At 35.3% G+C, this 24,179-nt stretch overlaps 2 protein-coding genes across 2 annotated transcripts; one reads left to right on the top strand and one right to left on the bottom strand.

Moving 5' to 3' along the window:
* The first annotated feature begins 690 nt into the window (after positions 1 to 690).
* Positions 691 to 22,890, top strand: LOC124636451 (actin-histidine N-methyltransferase). Its single transcript, XM_047172545.1, has 9 exons — positions 691 to 1,187; positions 1,413 to 1,634; positions 1,861 to 1,949; positions 2,123 to 2,262; positions 17,417 to 17,525; positions 18,975 to 19,102; positions 20,314 to 20,513; positions 21,807 to 21,990; positions 22,300 to 22,890. Exons 1-9 carry the CDS (start codon positions 884 to 886, stop codon positions 22,409 to 22,411), a joined length of 1,488 nt encoding a protein of 495 aa, XP_047028501.1. The 5' UTR covers positions 691 to 883; the 3' UTR covers positions 22,412 to 22,890.
* On the bottom strand, positions 2,291 to 12,619 carry LOC124636450 (titin). Its single transcript, XM_047172544.1, has 5 exons — positions 12,467 to 12,619; positions 6,030 to 6,800; positions 4,142 to 5,342; positions 3,447 to 4,040; positions 2,291 to 3,362 (listed from the first exon to the last, which is right to left on the bottom strand). Exons 1-5 carry the CDS (start codon positions 12,617 to 12,619, stop codon positions 2,851 to 2,853), a joined length of 3,231 nt encoding a protein of 1,076 aa, XP_047028500.1. The 3' UTR covers positions 2,291 to 2,850.
* Positions 22,891 to 24,179: the final 1,289 nt, after the last annotated feature.

Genomic DNA, 24,179 nt, shown 5'->3' with positions numbered 1-24,179 from the left:
AGCCGCGTCGGCGAGCGTTAAAACTACCTGCGCCTCAGCTCGCAGGCCGCCTCGCCCCTCCACACTTACGCGGTTTTGAATTGCACTCTAGGGGTAGGACAGACAAGACTACGTGGAGTCGGTTTTGCAGCGATACGTTTTCGTCACATCATCCTCCGAGCCTTTTTCCCAAACTATGTTGGGGTCGGCTTCCAGTCTAACCGGATGTAGCTGAGTACCAGTCCTTTACAAGGAGCGACTGCCCTATCTGACCTCCTCAACCCAGTTACCCGGGCAACTGTTACGTGGGATACGTTTTCGTCACTAACTTCAATTTTTTGCTTTATTATCAAATTGCCCAACTGTCATGTAGCAATATAATAATGCCCGTGCAATGTGATAAATAATGAAGTTAAGATAGTTATTAATCACTTGGCCCGATAAAGCTAGACATTATTCATAATGCTCGAATTAATCACATGGTCCATAACATATATAATAATCGATTCCGACATTGTCAACCATCAATCTAAACATGCAAGTATGCTCGATTATAATAAGTAATTAGCATACAATGAAATCACAAGGTACACTTAAGTCATTATCGAAAATTTATTACTGTTCACATCATTATAGGCACGATCGGTATTTTACTTCTCATCGTAATCCAGAAAACATTTCTAACTTGCCAAAATAATATTATTCATTGAACTAATGAACTGATAAAACTGAATAGTGTAAAGCTGACATTATGTCATTTCATCTTTCACTTTTGAAAGGAAGGAAAACATTTCAAAATTTTGAAGTTCTATTTTTAGCGCATATTATTCCCACGTTTTAGATTAAGTTACTTTACATATTATTTTTAGTTGGTTACTTTCGAAGTGCTACTTTTTCATACGAAATGGGCCGCAAATCGCAATCAAAACAGAATTCTAAGAAGAATGCAGGCAAGGAAAACAACAAGTTTATACAGCAAAAAAGAAAAGAATTAGCAGTTCTAGTGGACAAAGTGTTGAGGCTGACGAGTATATTCCAGGCGTCTAATAGCGTGATAAAAAGTTGGGAACATCACTTAGAAATTGATGCATTGATTAAAGAAATATTGAATCTTGAAGGCTTTCAGCATAAAAGTGGCCAGAACCAAAGGCAATTGAATATTGATAAGTATTTAAAGTGGCTTAGTGGAAATGAGGTTCAACTTGATGGTAAGTGGAACAATCATGTAAATTTTGTTTAGAAATATCTTGAGTGAAAAGTAGGTGTGCGCTGCAGTGGCAGGTCATACAATGCAATGTTTGAAAATTGTTATCTTATAAACAACTGAGTACGAACACAGCTTGATATTGCATGCTCTTAGTACAAAATGTTTACGTCGCCAATATTGTGTTAGTACCCACTTTGTATACTTAATGAACAAATGAAAATGACAGGTATTGAAATCTCGGAGTTTGAAGGGTACGAGCTTGGTCTCAAATCAACCAAAGAGTTCAAAGAAGGATCTCTTATCCTCACTGTTCCCTCAAAGGTGATGATGACGGAGCAGAATGCAAAAGAATCGGACCTAGCAAGCTTTATAACGGTAGACCCACTGTTACAAAACATGCCAAATATAACATTAGCTTTGTTCCTGTTGCTAGAAAAAAATAATCATGGTAAGAAACTTTTTTGTAGATACTATGTTCTATTGTTTCATAACTGCCGGCTTAAAAGAAGTTAATAGTACTGGACACATTAAAATTAGATTTTAATTGGACTACATTAGTTACTATGCACAATACATACACTATGTAATAAATATGATGACCCATTCATCAATTATTTATTCAATTATTATCATATTTAGTCAATGTTCATATTGTTCATAAAAACTATTTTCAGAATCGTTTTGGAAGCCATACATTGATATATTGCCAGAGAAATATTCTACTATTTTATATTTCTCCTTGGAAGAGCTGGCCGAACTCAAGGTAATTAAAAAAAAGGTTATGTTCTGTAATCAATAAATGAGTGTCTATTCTGTCCCATTGTTTGATGTTATTTTCTAAAATGACATAGGTCAGATCATTGTCGAAATTCCCAAGTGTAAGTCTTAAGATATATGACGGGTCTACATATTATCATATTTTCTTCTATTTTCCAGCCATCGCCAGTTTTTGAGTCGGCACTAAAGCTCTACAGAAGTATTGCGAGACAGTATGCATACTTTTATAACAAAATACACACACTGGATTTGCCTGTCTTAAAAAAACTTCAAGATATATTTACTTTTGACAGCTACAGGTAAGATAAATAAAAAAATATTAATCTCATTATTTTATTTTTTAAGGATAACTCTATAAAAAATAAGAAACACTCAAAAATGTCTTTGATATGTCACATTGCACTTAAAGCATAATACTGAAATGAAACAAATAAATTAATATTATATTTAACATATTGATATTTGTTGCAATATCAATTTAAAAAGGAGGAAATAATTTAGTTATTGTACAGATAAATAGTTTTGCTGGTTGGTGCAAATATAATTGTATTGTACCAGAAACAATCATAGCAAGTACATATTTACGTATCTATGTATATTGCTTCTGAAGAGCAATATAAGACTAAGACCTAAGAAATATATCTGAAACAGCAGAGGAACAGTATTGTGGTAATTTATTTGTGATTGATCTATTTTATAAAAATCTTAATCAGTATCAGGTCACTAGTTTAAAATATGAGGCCTTTTCCACAATTTTCGATTTCAAATATCTATACACTTCAGTATTGTAGAAAACACCCATTATTTATATCAACTATTTATATTACATAGTAATTAATCTAACATAACCAATTCGTCCAGAAACTAGTTAATAACTTAAATATTGCCTACTGGAATGGTTTTCTTAAAGTATCCCACATGTAGTCAGGTGAATCTTTACCATTTTGTGAATCTAATGTATTCAGTGTGTAAATATTAGATGTCTGCAACATGGGACTAATACTGCGTGTACTGCTGTTATGCTTATGACCTTTTCTATTTTCAAACACAGGTGTTGGAATTCGTTCGTCGGCGAAACTACGTTTCTTTCTTATCACTGACCTCTGCTGCCTCCATTTGAATGTTGCGTAAGTCAGTAAGAATAATATCATTGCCAAACCAGCAATGCTAGCCGTAGCCACTGTCACGGATTTGGTTTGGGCAGGTATTGTATCGAGAATACCTGCTTTATGTGAATCCTCTTTATTGTCATAGCCGTTGACTTCTATTTTCTCATCAGAATCAGAAGCAATGTTGTTTTCAAAATCTTTAAGGTGTTGGAGGTCCTCTAATACTATTAAACCGTCGCCATCCGCGTCCTCGTCCAGTCTGATTTTCTTAAATGGTTGCAATGATAGCCCTGAAAAGAAATAAGCATATTTGGTATTCAGTACTAACAATGTGAAGATTTTACAAAGATATAATAAACTAAATATATCTGTACCTTCTATAGAGTTTGATGGTGTATCGTTATTGTGATTCCTTCCCATCAGTGAAAATATTTCGTTCCAGCTGACTATATCATCGACTATGTCGTGGCCTTCGCTTAAAACTCGGCTCTCTCGGGTAGGTTCAGAAGCGTTATTTACGTTATTTACATTTGTTACATTAACGGGTTCTATCGACGTCTTGTACGCGCTCCCCTCTGAGTCAGTCAGTATAGTTGTATTTGCGAGCTTGGTAAAATTATGGAATAAGGACATGATACCCATATTTTCTGCATTTTCATTCACATTGTTTCTGAAGTCCATTACAACAGGGATATTCACATTGCTTATCATACCTGGCTCATCTGTTGTGATTCTTGCATTTGGATCATGCAAATTAGCATCTAAAAGAGCTCTCAATGGATAAGTCTCTTTTGATATAGGTTCTAAAAGAGACTTAGATAAGAACGGCTCTGGTGGATTTGGTTCTCGAGATGCGTTGTGGAATATGTCAGCCAAATGCACATGGCTGGATCCACGTTCCCTGTGTTCTACAAGTTCGCTTAGTGTCATATTTCGTTCCATCAATATCTTAGATAGTTTGGCACTCGCTGAAAGAAAAAAAAAAACATAAGTTATTTATTCAATGAAATATCAGAAATAAAATGGTATGCACAGGATTTGATATGAACACATTTTTCAATTGACTTACTTCGAGTGTCATTAAGAATTTCTTCAATCTCTATTTTGGCAGTTTCTTCTGTTGTACTGGATATTGGAATTGGTGTCTCGGCAATCGACACTGTCGTTCTGGACTTAACTGCACCATTTTCAGTCATGTGCGTGCTTTCGGTTGTAATAAAGTCTTCCAATGTAGTTAGATCATTGTCATCATTTTCTACCGATTTCGTATCTTCCGTTCTTGCTATAAACTCAGAAGATGAAACTAAAGTACCCAGTCCGAATAAGTGTTTTATAATGTCATCTTGCGGTGGTTCGGTCGTGGCGTTTTTATGCTTTAGGCGTTTCCTTTTAAGTCTATTGTTAAATGCCTGTCTTCGTAAACCCGATGAATTTACTGATTGTCTAATCATAGGTACAACCATCGACTTTTCTGTTATCGGCTTTGGAGTTTCAGTAATTATTTCTTCCGTCGGTATTGTGGCAGCCTCCGTCGTTTCCATATCGATGTCATCAAGTTTGATGTTCAAATCATCTTGTAAGTTTATTTCTTCAGATGAAATGTTATTAAAAGCAACTTCAAATGTTATAGTAGTTTCTTCTGGTATAATCGCCATTGTAGTAGTTTCTACCTTAACAGTGGGATTTTTCTCGCCAGGTCTATTGTTCTGCATCATAGATGGTAACACATCCCGCCATTCTTTAGACTTAGTCATGTTCCTCCTATAATGTGAATACTTTCTCGAATTTAATGTTACCAAATCCCTACTCAGTTGGCCCTTGTATGTATCGTTCATCATCGGTCTCATGCGTAACTTTTTACGCACGCCTTGTGGAAACCGACGTCTTGTAGAAATCTTCGGAGTCTTTTCCACAGGTTTCATAGTTGTTGTAACTGGGTCTTCATCTTTTTTACCATCTTCTGTTTGCGTTTCAGGTATAAGGTCCGAAGCAGGTTCATATTTTGTTTCTAAATTAATTAGAGTTTGCTCTTCTGATCTATCTTTATCTTGTAACTCCTGTCTTGTGTCTAATTCATTTCTTGTTTCCGTCGGATTTCTATTTTGGACTTCTATCGAGTCACGAGATTTAAATATTGACACTGCGTGTTGCTTTCCATGAAGCAAGTCAGTCAACGATAGATTATGTTGTTGCAGGATTTCACTTAAACTTGTACCGTTGGATCTCTTCAATATATCTTTTAGCGTTAATGGATCCATTAGATAACTATCCTGAAAAAATAATTGCAACGCCTTAATTTTCTAGTGACAAGTTCGTTAGATGTGAAACTGATGGTTACCATAATACGATATTGTTATACTAATAGCTACTGGCACAACGTTACACGAGTATTAAACCGTACATTTTGCTGCTTTTGATTAGTTCACGAGACAATAATCTAATCAACACGGTTGTTACATTATTCGGTTCTACTCATTCTAGGAGCGGTTAGACACGTTTATAAATAATGTCATCGTGCCTTCGAATACCATTATAATCTTATCCATCCACATAACTGGCTGTAATCCTTCAAAAGTACGTCTTTTAACTAGACGCAGCTTATCTTTACACTTTCCTACAATAGGCTTTTCAACTTTCTTTTTAGGGCCCTTTAATTTGACTAGTGTAACTATGTTACTCGACTCATGAACTTTCTCGATCGCTTTTTGATTTTCAAGTAAGCTTAACAAAGCAGCGTTTTGTGTATCGTTTATGAAAAATAGGGATGGCAAATATCTTATCTGTATGTTTGTTCTGCGATAACGGTCCGAGTATGTATCCTATAAAACAATAATAATTATAAAAGAAAGAAGTGAAACTAAAACTTCTTTATTATTAGAATTCAAGGAACAATAAAAAAAAATTGGTACATTAATTTTAAGATATTTTAATGGAAGAATTATAAAATTTTGACATACCTGTGCTTTATCAAATCCTTCCTTTATTTCAGATTTGTTGTTTATTTGATGTTCTAGTATATTTAGACTATTGCTTCGTTTTGTAGGTTTTGGTTCTGTCATGAAAAATTCTGAAGAAAACTCTGACAAGGATTTATCTTCGGCTGCATGAACTCTTTGAGGAGCAAGGATACCTTCAGAGTCGTCTACTGGTAGGGGAATTATGACGTCGGTTGCCAGCTGTTTCAGTTCTAATTTCAGTTTAGAAGGCCTTTGTTCAGGTTTTTCCTCTATATTTTTATTCATTTGTACAAACTCTGCTTGTGGAATTTCCACTCTAATATCGTCGATGTTTACTTGATCAAGTGTTTCTGTTTTTGCTTCAGGTTCGCTTGCGGGATCGATATTTTTAAATTCGTTTAATTCAGGCCAAGCCTCCAGGGAAGGTCGCTTCCTTCTCTGACCTCTTCTTCTAACCGGTCTCTCAATCTCGACAACGTCGTCTGTCCAACGGATTGGTCTATTTTCTGGTATCTTTCGTCTTCTTTTAGGCATTTCTGTTGTTCTGTGTGTGTTTTCGAAATCTACTTCAAAGTAGGGTCGAGGTGGTTCGTCAGGATATACAATTCTGTCTTGTGGTTCGAGATCTTCTGCTGAGCTAGTTTGCTGGCGACGTTTTCGTTTACGTCCCGGTCTGCGACGTTTTGGGGGCTCGTCAGGTGATTCGTTATTCCAATTTTCCGTATTTCTTGGTTCTTGCACTAGAGGGTCTGCTTCTATTGCTCTCCACGGCTGAAAAACATAATGAATATATTTTTAATAAAAATATTAAAATCACTTATTCATTTATTGTTTGTTTACAATAATGCACTGATATTATCTATTGGTTTCAGCTATTTTCAGAGTAAAAAAAATCTAATATCGCAAGACTGACCAAGTTTTGTCATCATAACTGTTTATTCATGATTCTATTAATTCAATTTACGATTACTAATGCGATTGTTTTTTAATTACTATTGTTCAACCAGACTAATTTGTGGTTGCGTCTGCGATTGGAAATTGAAATAGTGAAAGGTCAGTGAAGAGGTGAATGACTTGACTTTTAAATCTCACTCATTCAACTGTCTTCGTAAACATAAAACAAAGCAGCTTTTGCTTATCTCAGATCTTACGAAGTTGACATAAGCAATAAGTATTTCAATTTTACTTGCAAAAGTAATAATTGTCCTCATATCCTAATCTCTTAACATCAGTATAATTATGAAGTAATATTTTAATGTCTTGTAGTACTTTAAATGCTACATACTCATTAAAGTTGTTAACCCTACGAAATTAGGTTAATTCTTGTAATATAATTACCGCGTACATTATATAAAATCAAAACACCGTGACGTTATTTTCACCATGTTTTTAACACGTTTGTCTTGTGAATGCTCACACGCATTACGTAAATTCAAGATGCGTCTCTTCGTGCTCTAAATAACGCGCCGGTGAATTAAAATGAAAAAAAAGTTTACAAATTCGCGATTCTCGTGTGAAACTGAAGAACAATACTGGAATATTCGCTAAAAACAAACGTGTTGTTAAGTAATTGTTTATTTTGAGCCATCGATGTCGACTAGACGGTGATGCGTGCGCGCCGAACGTACGTAGAAAGTGTCTTTTGATTGCCCCGTAATCGCGCAGTTAGTTGCCTATCGACTCCTAAGACATCAATTTACTGAAACTGTGGGCAATTTTCCGCTTTAATTGATTAAATGTTTGGTTCCGCAGTAGACGGGCGTGAATTATGTTTTACTCTAACGTTTTGTTTATTTGTCTTTTTACATAATACTCTTCCGTGTTGATAGGAAATAAAATCCAAACACAGATGCAGAAAAATTGCTACCGTGTTAGGATAATGCTATTACGAAAGTTATAAAATATTTGTGGTTAGGCTGGATAAATAAATAAAGATTTAAAATATTAAAAGTAAAATGATATCTATACCTATATAGTTCCAGATTTCAAAAATTATTTGGCAAATCAAATCACTTTGATTTGTTAACACATATCAGGTTACAGAAAAACAAACGAGCCTACTTGAACTCTTGTATGTATGTTTCACATGAGAGTAAGTATTCTCAGAAAGAGGATACTACTAAACATGAGTGTAATACTTGCATAACAATATGGGTAGGTAATTATCCCAAAATGAGAAATCTTGCGTGGGAATACACCTAATGCATAATCAAATAACATTTGATACGTAAATTGTTGTACAACTGCAATTTAAACATTAATTTCCTATTATGTTTGTTTTGAACACGAGAAGTAGCTATTTGGGCGACAATCTTTATACACGTAAAAAACCTACTGTAAGGTAAATAAGTTGAGTCTTAACGTTTTTCATATATATAGGTAAATATGGTTAAGCTACTGTAGATTTTTCTTTAATTTTCCTTTTTGCGTCCACATACGATTAAGTTTGATAGCATAACAAGTGCGTTTAATTTAATTACGATAGGTGCAGCATTTACCAAGTACGGAAAACTCGTCTTAAATCCAGTTCATGCTACACCTAACTCCTAGTTTTGGTTAGCACAACAGCATCAACTAAACGACTACTACTTTAAACGACTTGAAAAAAAGGAGAAGGTTCTTAATTAATAATTTTAATAGATTTTACAGAGATGGCTGAACCGATTAATTGTATTATTTTTGTTGGAAAAGGGTCTCTATAAGTTCATGACAAAATAAATGTAGGTATCAGTAACCTAAAGACTTCTAGAGTGACATGTCCTTCCAAAATTGCATAAGTATGCTCTAGGAAATGGTATTTCATTTTTTATACGTGGGTAGCTGGATGCACCAATACTGTATCCCATTTTTGTGAGAATCATTTTCCACATCTTTGATCTATCGATTATCATTGTTATAGACCTTATTCTTTCCTAATGGTGCCATAATCCTATATGGGATTGATAATTATGTATTTCAGACAGCAAACTCAAATACATTTTCATGAGAGCTGCCCGTTATTCGACACATAATTCCTTGAAAGGAAGCTAAAGAATAATTGATAGCTAAGTATGCCTTTTTCACTGGTTTCTTAATATGGAAAGCCAGTATAATAAAGCCCATATTAAGAAATCGATTACAATTAAGCTTGTCTCTATAACTGTTTCTGATTTATAGAAAAGCTATGTAAAAAATTGGGTAGATGTCCCGTTATTCCTACTTTGGGAAAAATACTTATTTCAAGATAAAATAAACCTGATATGAATAAAGTTTCCTATGCTACAATAGATCAATTTATTTAAACATCTGACAGCCAGTTTCTTCATCAAAAGTTAAAGCCAAAGTAAAAGTCAAAGTAATGTCTAAAGTAAAAGTAACGGTCAAATTCAATTTTTCTATTAGTTTTGCTGTCACTTTAGCCTTGAAAAAACGAATTTTGACCGTTACTTTTACTTTAGACATTACTTTAACTTTAACTTTTGATGAAGAAACTGGCCGTGAGTCACGTTTTACTAAATATATTACGTCTACATAGCTTAGAATGAAAGGAAGTCATTTCAATTACCTACTCAGAATGATGTATTAATTCACAAAGACGTCTTTGTATCTACCGTCAGATCAAGACATATTACGTATTCTGCAAATTATAAAACCGAATTTGACAACCAGTAACAACAAATAAAGAATCAATCAAACAAGTCATAATACAAATAAATCGTAAGTATCGAAAAATTTCGACTCATCGCGAGCTACATCTGTTCAAATATGATTTAGTTATCTCATCTTTGAATAAAGAAAGCGGTTACAAAACGATGTTATAACCGCGGTAAGCAAGGAAAGTTGAAAGCCGCGTGGTACCGGTCCACGAACTTGAATCGGCAGCTACGGACTCTGTGACTTATGTTAATGGAGGTCGTCAATACGTAAGATATTATGAATCTGTATGTAATAAATGTAAACTAGAAAGCTGCGAAATATGCAATGTTTAAGGATATCGGTGATGTAACGACGGTTTTTGATTTTTAACTGTGGGTTTTATTTTATTTGCGCTGAAATAATGACTGTTAAGATAAAATAAAAGATTATTCTTGTTTCATAACTACGGAAGTAGAGTTATGAATTTTCAATTTAGCAGAAGCTAAAGATATTTTAGTCTTTCTTTTTCGGTTGGACAATCATCATCATTAAATGCTGATGAAGCGACCTATTCAGTATCAAATAACGAGCAAACTGGTTCTGGTCCGATGTAGGTTCACCGCAATAGTTCATTGCGTTTGACCTCGTGACTTCTAAACCATAAGTCGTTTACCTTTTAAGACATAAGTTCCCATAAACTATCGAGCCGTCAATCTGTCATCGGATAATAATAAAGGCTAACATTTTTTAGTAGAGAGATATTCCTTTTTCTGACCATGGTCTTACTTTGCCCGCTATTAATCAGACAAATTACATTAGTAGTGACGTTGGTGTTCTTAAAAAAGTTGAATTATAATTATGATCTCATAATATCACGGTCCGGTAAGTGCCGTACCCACTGGACCTTACAATAACATAATGTTCATGAATCTTGACTCTTGTTCGTGTTCTAGAACGTAAAGTAAGCACGAAACTCGAAATGAGAATTTACTAAGGTTTGTTAAATAGTGTCCAATTAAGGATTTTTGTTGGTTTGCATTCGAAAGTATCTTAATTTTAAATTAGACTTTATTAGCCAAATTAATTATTTTTCTGGAGAACATTTCGTTTTTGGTGAAATTTTAAGATTATTTATCCAAATACAGCATTAATAAATGAAGCGATACCTGTGTGCTGGTACATTAGGCTTTTCACTAAACAATTGCATATCCTTATATGGTTAGAAAAGTTTCGAACATAAGCGAAACACCAGCAAAAAGCAGCCAGTGACTTGCATCGTTTCCAATTTTAAATCTTCAGTAAAAAAGTACAGACGACACGCCACAATCGCTTCAATACATTGGACGATCAATCAGTATGTCTTGTTACCACGGAGGAAGGAATGATTAGCGGAGATACCATGACCCATGTTTTGATTTTATAAAAAATGGGAGGGATCCCCGGTTCACTGGTACTCAGCTGAATCCGGTTAGACTGGATGGCGGCGACCCCGACATAGTTGGAAAAAGGCTCGGGAGATGATGATGGGAGGGTTCCTCCGAACACTGTCCTTTTGGCGTCGCTAGGAGATTTTCCGTTGTGACATCTCCGCTTGTTATTTTTTTGCCATGCTTTTTTTCATTTGAAGGTGGTCTCTTGGTAGCTCGGTGGCCATCTGTACACGTCAATTGTCTAATTGATGCGCGGACAGCCGACCACGCTCCACTTACTCTAGGCACCTCCCTCAGATTTCTAGACCAGTTTCTAGACTTGCCTACTGTAGATCTAGTCTTCGTTTACTTCCTGTCCCTTTGTAGCGAGTTTTCTCTTTATGATTAGATCGGATTGTTTGGATTGCTGATTTAATGATAAGTTTTTTTTTCGCGATTGCTTTGGTTTCAATAAAAGTATACAGGTACTTATGTTATGGGAATGTTTATAGAGTGTTAATAATCGGTAAGCCTAAAAATTCTCTGCGTCTTTCAAATTATTGACTGAAGAATCTTGAATACAAATGTCGTGTATCAGAAAGTAGCAGTGATTTTAAGTCACGTCTGCGATTAACTAATCACAATTATGATATTATCAACTTTCTCAAAAATCGTTAATTATACATATTACATCAAAATTATGCAGACAGAGGCTACGCCCACATAAATGTTTATAAAATTGGCATTTGGCCATGTTTTTTATTGCCATTTTTAGTCTTATAGGCAGCTAGATAAGATTTTTGGAAAACGTCATCTAGGACTGAGCTCTGAGCATATTCAGAGACAAAATAACTGTCCTAAGGATATTCATGCAAAGAATTTTTTTTACCTATCAAAACGTAAATGTTTACAACGAACAGTTTACTAAACCCTTGTTTTGCATACAATTTTACACCTCGCCGTGAAAAGAGTGAAAATAGAAACCTTAGATGAAAGAACACTGCCATTGTTATGAAACCACCGCAAAAAGAATGCGTACTTTGAAACAAATCAATTTCCTGATATTCGTTCGTGTTTCTTTCCCCGAGACTTAGGCAAATTGAACACCATTGAAAAAAAAATTGTTCTTAATTTAGAAGAAGAATTTTGTACATGTGTCAATTTTACACACGATACAATAATATTTTACCTCTTATATCTATATTATATTTTTTTCATTCGCAAAGGTTTCTGTTAAATCAAAATTTATCAAAGCGCTTGATCCTATTTTACAAGCTACAAGGAAACACACATAGAGCTGGTATAAATAATTAAGCATTGTATAATTATCAAGTATCATTATTATCAAGAAAATGTTCCGGATACACCTAAATGTTATTTGGATATAAAACAAATCCAAAGTGAAAATTTTACCTGATCGTAGCTAGGTGTTCCTGTATCCAATATCCTAGGCCTCAAATCATGTCGATACTCCGCCTCCAAGTCCTCTTCTGCCGAATGTACTATTATCACCAAAGCGGCCAACGTGGTCAATAAAGGCATGGCGGATTTCCAAATAATACCCATATTATATCAAAATCGCAACTGCAAGCTCCGAACGCACTGAAGCCGTACGTCCACACGTATTGATGCACTCACACTGCACTAATAACAAGTTCCAAACTTAGTGTCAACTCACGCAATTGTCACGGCACAATTGACAAACGAATGAAATTCGAGACTCAGAAACCAGCGAGAAGAGTCAAAGATAAAGAAAGAGAAATAATAGAAAAAGAAGTCCGCGAAGATCACGTGCGGTGGTTCTCGATTTTCAAAAACGTTTGCTCAGTTGTTCCGGTAATTTTGACGTTCGAATTTGACTTATTTTCACATCATGGTTGTATTTGTAAACAATTCGATCTCGCGGCTGTTTGAATCTTAAGTAGGCTATTAAATGATGGTTTCTTATTTAAAATTATGAGATTTCTCGTATAAGTTTCCCGCGCTTTTTTTATTTGTAAAGGTGAAAGTGATGTTGGCGGTACACGTTAGCCCGCGGCGGCTCGGCGCGTTCAAGTGGTGGCTCCGCAGCTTGGCGAGCATGCTGCGCTCCGGCATTGCACTCCTACAATTTTTACTTTTCTTTTGTATTTCAATAACAACACCATTTTGTGTTTTTTCAGCATTGTTCATTCGCATTTGCAATGTTCGATCAAACAATGATAAAACCTGTTCAGGCGTGTCGCCGTTATTTTTACCATGAAGCAGCATTCTGCAGCATGCATGTATGCATATTGCATAAGATGGATATCCATTTGTCTCGCCTTTTTGCCACAGAACGAGCAATATTTTACACCTGTCGCAGGTTTTCACCATTCCGGTAAATAGGAATTAGCGTATTTTTTTACTCACACGGTAAAGAACCTGTTAATGCTGGAACTGAGTCCATCTTTAAACTCTGAACTGATTAAACCGAAAAAGAAGCGGTCATAAAAAAGAAAATGGTCTTTTCGGGGTTGCCTTTAGCATTATTTACGTTCTTACTTTAAACACTGAAACAAACGTTGGAATGAAAGCTCAAGAACGAGCGCATCTTCATTTGCTTCAAATTGAAATGCCAAAAGTTCAATAACTAAAAGAAAATTAGAGTATCCAGCATCTAACAGATTCCAAGCTCCCTTTATTTCCATGCGGCAAAGATGGCAAATCACAGTATTATGTGAAACGGAATGTGCGCACGCGCCGCGCCGCCTCCCCGGCGGAATGCGCGCGCAGCCCGTGACGATCACATGCGCGAATTAGCGTCGTTTGTTAATCAATTACTTGCATCTAATAATATGCATGTGTATAAAAATTGTTGGCATTTCTTTTATGGGTTTCTTGCTTCTAGAAATAAATTGCAACTTTGATTTAAAGCCTTATTGAAAGCTACTGATTGTACCTAGTTATACACGTGTAATCTTCTTCAATACGTTCTTCTTTATTCTCTTTCACTCATTGTCGAGATCGTGTTCAAGTAGGTATACCTAATTAGTTTATTGGGTTCGGTAGCCTGTCGGGTATTTACTGCTGCCTAAACACGGATAGTTTGCGAAGAAGTGTATTTTTTTTATGATAATATTCTTATGATACTTAAAAAGTACCTGCTGATCATAAATTCCTAAGTTGGGAAGAACAGGTATTTCACTCGTTACTTACTCATCAATCACCTTTGATGAGTTTCATAACACCATATAAACGTAAAAGCTCGCTTGTCGGCAGTAAAAGATCGTGATCTAGTAACATAACAACCGTAACGGCTTAATGAGTTAAATCTACAATCCGGTGATCTTTAACACGATGATATAGACTCGTACAAACATACTCATAGTTACATAAATTGCTGCATAACATTTAATTGCATTTTGACTCATCTTTAACAGTTTACATATCTCACGCCTCACACCTACCCATTTTAGAAAACTGCTTACGCTAGTTAAAAACGTGTAAAGTGATTACCGTCCACACTTTATTGACCGTTGAAAACTTCTGTGTCGTACGAAAATGTCGTTGTTTACCCGTTTTCTTTAACGAACGTTTTAGCTTGATAGTTTACAACTCATACAACGTTGTTACGTACCTTCGCGTACCTTCCGTCGTGACAAAGAATTCAGATGTTTTACGCCCACTTGCACGCCTGCATTTCTCTCGTTCTCTTTTGTAGCAGTAATCTGCTAAACCAAAGGTTGTGTAATAGCAAATAAAAGATAAATGACACAGTTTACGTAACTAGTCTTGATAAAGTGATGAGTTGCGGTTGGTTTTTGCACCTCTGCGTTTTCCACGTAATTATGTTTCTCGAGTGTAGGGTTGTTACCTGTGTGTGGTGTTAGAGTATGTATGGTTGTTAGTTTGTGATTACAGATTTAACATTTTGGGAAAAGCACTAGATAGTATTTAAGTTGTAAATATAGAGTTACGGAATAGTTAATGTGCTTAAATTAATCCGTTATTGAATTTTATCATGAAGCTAGATAATCTCGTTGAAGGTCAAAATTAAAAGCTGTCCCAAACTTTATAGGGTTTCAAACCGAAACATAGTGTTGTTTTCAGTGATAAAGAACTATTCAGTAGCCACAATAGCGATTAGTCAAACAAGGATGTTAATAAATTTGACATCACGCTTATCATTAATATCCGAAGCTTATCGATCAACATAATCTCATCTCATTGCCCGCTGTATGGGTCATTGTTAACGTCACAAGATTTCTCACGCGCCGCTCTTACTTTCCATATGAGTCGTATAATATCGTTGATTTAGTGAGATCGTTGGGACGACACAAAAAGCTCGTTACATATATAAGTCGAGCGATCTGTGCAGATCATCATACGCGTTTATATGATGATCATATGCTAAGCGTTCACTCACGTGCACAAACGAGTACGACATCTAATGGGCAATGTATTTCAAACGTTTTTATATATCACGCACTATAAAGATTGCTCCCATTTCCAACTTTTCTTTGCGTTATGTGGATTTCGAATGCCACAGGATCTATTAAAACTGTCGTCCTAAGAATTTTTCGAATACGAAACATTGTCATGTTTTCAGATTTAAATCATACATAGTTGCATCCTCTGATACCTACTTCGTTGATATCAATCTTTTGTCAAGAATTTTAATTCCTTCTTTAATTTGACAGACTGTAGGCCCAGTTACATAAGAACTAAATATTAGCACAAAGCCATTAATTCTATTAGTTTAAAATGATTGTTTGACGAAATAATAAATTGATTACATTATCTCAGCTTGGATGGAAGATGGCACTTTCATTTTGCGTACGTTTTCTATTATTTGTAAACCGCAAGCCATTCCACTAGGTATAATATTGCGAAAATAATTTGCAAATGTTTTGGTATTTGCTTAGGAATTGTTCGTTTATTATGTTCAAGAAGTTTTATTTACTTATTTATATTTATTCTCGCTCTATTATATAATAGCTTAATGCTTTTCTGATTTAAGTACCATTAATAATTTATTTTATAAATTAGAAAGTTCGTAAAATATTTTACTTTTTTGAAAAAGTTAACTCAATAACTTGCATTATGTATGATGAAGGTATATAAATATTTATGTTGGCAGTTGTACTGTTAATATAGGACTTATAACATTCCACGTTAAAATAAAATACGATATTTTCTCAGCCTTTGAACTAGCATGTCACAAACAAACTTAACGTCACGTTCTCTAAATAACAATTAGGCATTTACAGTGGATGTTTTATTACGACTTCCACATTGTTCTGCGGCGAGCATTCGGCTTGTTTGTAAATATTTCGCTACTAACAATGTTGTATTGTGAAAGTAGCGAGCGTCTATCCGTCCGTTAATAAACCCATAATAAATATAATTCTATGCGAAAATACACAGGCTTAATGAAGTACGTGGAGATGTTGTTAGATAACCCGAAAGTCTTTTCTCATAGACTGCAAGAGTAAGACAATAGGTAGGCAGCTGGTGTAAGAGTGAAAATTGTAATTGTTTGAAAGTAAGAGTCAGTTTCAATCAGCACCTATTGTTTGTAGTCACACTTGTAAAGCATATGTAAATAATCGTTATGTATTTGTTCATGCTAGCTGGGGAAAATTTATGAAAATTATTTCTAATCTTTTACTCATCGGATGCATATTTTAATTTTAATTAGTAGGTCGCTTGTACCGGTCTTGATGACCGTCATTTCCGTACACGTCCAACATCGTACATATGGTGGTCGTAGGCTAGGCTGATCTCATTATGTAAATTAGATAGGCATCTAATTAATAATTTAGTTCATCTACATCTAGATGCAGTTAATAAATAATATGTGCGGTGCTCATACTGCTCATATAAAATCATTGTTGATGTTTTGATTGACAACCCAAATACTTAGGTAACTCAGTATCCTAATTTGTAAATCTGCAAAGACATGTCCGGTGAAATGCGCATGACTTACAAACGCGAACAATGTCGCGTGATTTGTTCTGATAATATCACAAATAGCATCTTCCAGTCCGGCGCAGCAGCTATACCGCAATTACAAAGGAATTCTTCACTTTTTCCCTAACAAATGTCTTTAGCAACGGCAGTGTTATGTTGGTCGCATGAATTTTTAATGAAGATTTATTTGTACTGCACTGGCTCTGGAACTCGGAATATGTGTTTCGTTTCATGTATGTATTTAGTGTTGATTACATAAAACTTAGCAAGATTTACTGTCTGTCTTAAGACAAAAGGAGCATCGAAACATATGAGAGCCAAATGGGAATTTTGCATACTTGAATATTCTGCAGTTGTTATGTACAAGTTTTGTCCACATTTTCTCCCTGTCTTGTAAGTGTTCCTTACGCAATAACAACGTTGTTCCAGATGGGCTGTGTCCACAGTGATGACGAGACAGAACAACATTCAACTGGCTGGCAATGACGTCACGGCTTTCATCCCGCTATGGGATATGTGCAACCATGAGCATGGCAAGGTAAAGTCAACAATGCATTTTCAAAACGATTAAAAGCGAACGAGGTGTTTTTTAGGGTTACATGCCCAAGGGGTCCATCTTTCACCAGGCTGTCTCTAGCTAGAAAGTTGTCACAGATGCCTTGCCGCTACAACAAATACTGAAGTAGTAGAAAAGTAGAGTTCACACGTAGAAAAGTTTGCAACCAATATCTTTGCATACAATAATCACGTCTATTTTTGCAAGCCCTTTAGACAAAATATACAATTATAAAACCTTACATATGAGCAAGAGCATATTATTAAAAGCTGTGTATTACATGTAACAAATTACATAGTTAAGTTGTAATGTATAATTTGTTGCTTACCCGTCAAAGCTGAACACGCTTATTTACACACCTTTCATTACTCATGTCAAGTTAATACCAACACTATGCAATAAATAAATTATTGATTGAAAGTTAACATTACATGAACTTTCTATTCTCAAGTGCTGGTAACAAATTCTATAAGCAAAGGCAATCTACCAGCCCGTGGTTTATGTTCCGTAGAAGAATCGATAATACTAATTACTGGATATGTTTTTAAAATAATTGGCCATTTTGCTAATGAAAGAAAATATGTTTTCCGATCTTTCTACCAGAAACTCCGCTTTCGTTGCAGGAATTCATAAATGAGTAGAATATAAATACTATTATAGAATAAATAAGTAATAGACAGAATGAGGTAATTAATTTAATATACTCAAAAAATATTCTTATATAGGTATGTGAACTTATTGAAACTAGGTGTCTTGGCTCCACGATGACATTTTGTGAAACACGAGTCATTATGACTGTGCTGTTGACTTTGAACTTAGATTTATTATTGTCAAACAAATATTACACTCAGAAACAACCATTGAAAAAATATGATGATGATGATGATGATGTCCTCCTAGCCGATTATCGGCTACGGCGGCTGTTCTCATGTAAGGAGATTAGCCAACTGCGCAGGACATATTATAGTGCACAAGCATTTGCGAAGACACAGGTGCACTCCCTATTCCTTCACTCTCATAGCCCGATGGGACGGCAATCCGACACGACCGGAAAGAGATCAGGCGCAGGACCGACATTTACGTGCTCTCCGATGCACGGGTGAATCAATCACCAACTTCCAGGCTTCGGGCTGCTTTGTGAAAGTCTTCTAAAACCCACAAAGCGATTTCGGCCCGACTCGGGAATCGAACCCGAGACCTCGTGCTCAGCAGCCACACTTGCGACAACTAGACCAACGAGGCAGTAGAAAAAATATACACTGCTAGGAAGCTACACTATCCTCGTGTGACATAGAATATATTTTGTCTGGGTACGGTAAGGAATTCCCTCGGGACACGGGTGAAACATCGGGAAAGAGCTAGTTACAAAATACCTAATAAGGTTTTTTTGACTTATACACAAAGCACTGACGTCTATAATTTGATTTCCAGATAACAACAGACTTCAACAAAGATTTAAACCAGGGAGAGTGCTTCGCGCTGCGTGACTTCAAGGCGGGAGAGCAGATCTTCATATTCTACGGCGCGCGGCCCAACGCTGACCTCTTCCTGCACAATGGGTAAATTGGTAAACGTTTGTTATCTGTGTCTTATGACGTACAAGCTTTAGAAATTAGATGAGGGCGCTTTCACACTAGCGGATTTTATCGCTCGGGCGTAGATCTGTCTTCTTAACGCGACACATGCCGACAGGCAAAAGACTAGTCATGCGGTTTCAGATGTTCCATTTGAATTCGGACCATTGTTTGCTGTCATGCGTATGCATCACGCGCCTTGCCCGGCGGGAAAACCAAGCAAAAAATACGCTAGTGTTATAAAAAATACGCTAGTATGCGTTTGCATGACTGTGTTTGTTCTAATGTTAATGTGTAATGTGAAAAAGTAGTTAGTATTCTATTATGATCAAGATTCACAATTTCAGTATTACCGTCCCAGAATCGGGTTTGCATTCAGCGTATGAATCGGTTCATTCATACGCCTATTTATTTGTCAACATAATTCTGTATCAATCTGTAGCTCTTCAAACAGCTTTATGTTACAACACAAAAAAAGGAAATACGAAAAGTAAGGAAACGCAAACAAGTTATTTCATTCACAAAGAAATACCTTAGGTGTTACATGCATTTGTAATGAAATAGTAACAAATCTGCATGCAACGCTATCCGATGTTCCTGATTCATAACTCTTACGTCACTCATTACGCCTGAAGTTATATCACAGAACTGTGCTACTTATAGTGTGACTTGCACTTACTCGACCGAGTACATCACATATGTATATATCTCAAAAGATACGGCCGTAATACGCCATTTTTGTTTGTGTCCAAATGTCAGGTCGACTTCGAAATTCATGACTTTACATGTTCGGTTCAAATAATCGGTCACCACCTACATGAGCTTTGGGTTAATTATTGTATATGACTGTCAGCTTTTGCTAGTGTGGAGTCCCACAAACCATAATTTCGTTCTTTTCTAGAATTCCATTTTACATTTTCTATATAAACTTAGCTTTTTTTTTTAACGACGTCAAAAATCATCAAATGACCCCTCCCGCTGTGGGTTAGCAGCGCTGAGGGAGTGTCAGACTCTTACTGACTAAAAACCGTCGTGTTCCGTCGTAAGCCTTTTTATGTCCTAGAAAATAATTCAAAACGAAAATGCAATTAAAATTATGTATGTATTTGAATAATAGATGTTTTTCTTACAAATATATTCTATGTATTCAAAAGAGCTTCGTGAAAATATATTTTTCTTCACATCTTCATCTCCAGGTTCGTCTATCCCAAGAATCAGCACGACAGCCTTTCCCTAACTCTTGGTGTGAGTTCAAGCGATCCGCTTCGGGAAACCAAGATTGAATTGCTCACGAAGCTAGGTCTGGCCGGAGTGACGCACTTCTCTTTGTACCAAGGAGAAAACCCTGTCAGTGCGGAATTGTTGGCGTTTATTAGGATATTCAATATGAATAAAGGTAAGGAAATCATCTTTTTTTGCATTTTTATTATTCCATTGCAGGGCACAGGCTTCTTCTCATATAGAGAAGGAATGAGCGTTAATCACCACGTTTGCTTAAAATGAATTGGTGATCAGAAAGTTAGAGTCCAGGTTATATAACTGTTATTAAATAGTGTATTTTTATTTAATCTCATTTTTACATCTTTTGTGACGCAGAGGTTTCTTGTGTCACACATGAAAGCCCTAACCTCTTTGATCAAATGGAGATACACAAAGCTTAAAAACAAAATCGAATTCTATCTCAAATTAGGAAAGGTTCTATATACAACTTGATAAAACTAGCTCTTTCTTGCGGTTCAGTCAAAAAAGCAAAATACTGAAAAAATATATGAAAAAGATAAAACTGCTATAGAAATTGGATAAAAAAGCATTTCGATGCGAAAGTTTATGGGTAATGGGCGTTTTCTTGCGGTGTAATCAGATTTATACGCACTCGTACAGAAAAGTCATTGATTCGTGGAACCTGTTAACTCTGGTCTCCACTGATCTAGTTACCAACTAAGACATTATCTTTTAATGCAGTGGGAAACTGCTTTTTCCTTTAACACCTCGAAGAAAACCTACTTACATAAATTCACAATGGGCGATTGATATCTAAAATCATTACGCTCACTGCCTTTGAAACCGTGATAGTAAAATATTCTGTTCATTAACAATACGCATTATATTTGTGCGTGCATTATGCGATTCGTAAATCTCAATTAGACAATCAAATATTCTCTAAATTACAATAGGTGACATTTACTGAAGATAATGAACAATTGGGTTGTTTATCACATATAGAAAAACCAATCAAAACTATCTTTTCTTCCAAACTATTAAATAACATAAATTTACAATAATTACCTTTCATTAAGCCTGTGACTGGTTGACAAAAAAAATGCATCGCCTCACACACACGCCACGGCACAGCACGGCTCCTATTAGGTAGGTACCTGCAAGTTCGCTGTCATCCCGTCGTTGGATTCTTATATAAACCATATAAAATGCAATTTAAAGGTCATATTCAAATGGCAAGTTACGGGACGGGACGGAGCTGTGACTGTATTAACGCGATACACTCAGCACAGTGTATTAGCATTCAGTGTTACTTGTTGAAAATATGGATATAGAAGACTTTTTTTCCATACCTGTCATTGATACGGCGATAGCTACGCCCCTGATTTGTCTAGCCTAAATAATGCCATGCTCTCTCCCTATACAGACATTTTTGTAAACTAATATGACCATATTATTTTCTATTTTACAGAGGAACTAACAAAATGGTCAAGTCAGGGTTTGCCCGGCGACCTGGTGTCATCTGACCCGTCCAGTGCGGAAGCCGTGGGTGCTGACATAGATCGCCGCGCGTACACTTACTTGCTTACACGGTGTAAGCTTATTGCGGCGTCATATAAGGACATCGTTGATAACGCTGATGATACACTGCATAGGTATGTATTGAGTAGTCTTTTGACCTAAAAGTTGTGTTAGCATGGTTGGTTGATGAAAACGACAAATATGGACCTTTTAAAGCCCTTCTTTTACTTAATAGTCATTTACTTCTTATAATAGCAAAAATGATTGTATTTGTATCAGTGATCTTTACCTTTTACCCTTAGTTTATACAGTGTTCCAACTGGGAACTACTGAGTTTTCAAAAGTGAAACCTCAACCAATAAAAAATATTAAATGTCATAAATAGGATGATTTAATATATGCAGTTGATGAGTACATACGTATACAAGTATATATTTTTCTAGGAAAAATGTGAAGCTACTAAAGAAATGCGAAGTACAAATCTTAGAGGGTGCCATGAAGTATCTGGAAGAAACTTTACGTAAACTACCCGCCGTTGAGGAGAAATCTAAATAAACTTTTATAAGGAGTACGATCTGATTGAAATATCCGTGATTCGACCTAAGGGATGCCATGGAATGCATAGGTAGACAAAAGAGAGTTCCCTGTAAAACACTGGTACTCATCTGTATTCAGTAAGACTGGAAGCCGACCACAACATAGTTGAGAAAAGGCGAGTTAAATGAGGTAATGAGTTAAGTATGTATATAGAACTACACCTCGAGTCACTCTACACGGATATTTCTTCAGGTGTAAATAATGTAAGTAAATAAGCATAAGTAATATATAGAACAAATCATGACAGTATTCGTATAACCTCGTCGATATCATGTTTATGACAATTTACTTAATTATTTTAAATACACATCGAATTTCATTTGCTGGTATTTTGTTATATCATATTGTTCGTGTGTTTATTCTTGTTTTTTAGTTGTAATGTACTTACGATTTGTGTGCAATTATTATTATTTAATATACTTAATGTGTTCTTTTAATACGTTTTTTTTTTTCTTGATCGCCTTTCTCCAGTATTTAAATACTAGCGGTCGCCCGTAACTTCATCCGCATACAATTTCTTTTATAAGGATTAATATCATGTTTATAAAAAAACACCTCGCAAAAATGCATTTTTTGAGAACAAAAACAAGTTTGAAAAATAACCCTAATAGATAGGCGTATGCTGTCACGGACATTTTTTTAGAACTTTTAAAGGGAAACAATTCTGTCATACATCATTTTTGCGAAACTTTAATCGTTTTAGCAGCGCACGCACCAGAAGCTCTCAATAGAACAAAAAATCCACCGATTTTGAAACATTATTCATTACTGCTCTGCTCCTATTAGTCTCAGCGTGAAGATATATATCCTATAGCCTTTGTCGATAAATGGGCTATCTAACACTTAAGAAGTTTTCAAATCGGACCAGTAGTTCGTGAGATTAGCGCGTTCAAACAAACAAACTCTTCAGCTTTATAATATTAGTATAGGAGATGCACCTTTGTACAAAGTGATAGCAAAGAATGTAAGGTACTAAGTCACATTGCTGACAGATAACTCTGGATTGGGGTAGTCATAAAGTATTCCAATAACTTATTAGTGGTAAAATTGACTGATTGCTAAAACTTCGAGGGAAAATGGATACTTATAAAACAAACAAGCATCAGTTTATAAAATTATTTATTTTTCCTTTCAAAATGTACCTTTCCAAAATACTCACATGATACATTTCATTCGCCGTAGGTATAAATAGTAGGAAAATGATTACACTAAACATACGCTACTTAAATAAGAACATTAAATAGACTTTACATTAATATTTACACGATTAGAAATAAGTAATTCTGCAAATAAATTAACGAAATACAACTTATTTCAATTGTTATGTGGTTCACTTATTATGATATGGTTTATTCTTGAATGTGTCTTGAGTGATATACTTTAACAAAAAAAATGCTTATTTAAAGCAAGCACAAATAAATTAAAATCACTAAAAAAATAAGCATCGTTGTAATACTAATTTATCATGTAGCTAATTCTATTTAATACTTATTTTATCACAACTTTGAGAACTGCATACATAAATAGCAAATAACAGACAAACGGAGGAGGTATATTTTGTTTTCGTATAAAAATATAAATCCTCACAATTTGTCCCCGTATTGTAACGAGCATAAATTAATTAAATACCTAACTATTTAGTCTAATTTATACATCTAAGTATTTAGCTGAGTAATATGAATCTTAATTTAAACGCAGTCGAACGACTTCTGATAAAGAATTAAAA

The sequence above is a fragment of the Helicoverpa zea genome, chromosome 14 (genome assembly GCF_022581195.2).
Source record: "Helicoverpa zea isolate HzStark_Cry1AcR chromosome 14, ilHelZeax1.1, whole genome shotgun sequence".
NCBI lineage: Eukaryota > Metazoa > Arthropoda > Insecta > Lepidoptera > Noctuidae > Helicoverpa > Helicoverpa zea.
Note: the sequence above shows the minus strand (reverse complement) of the source record. Positions and strands in the feature narration are given on the sequence as shown.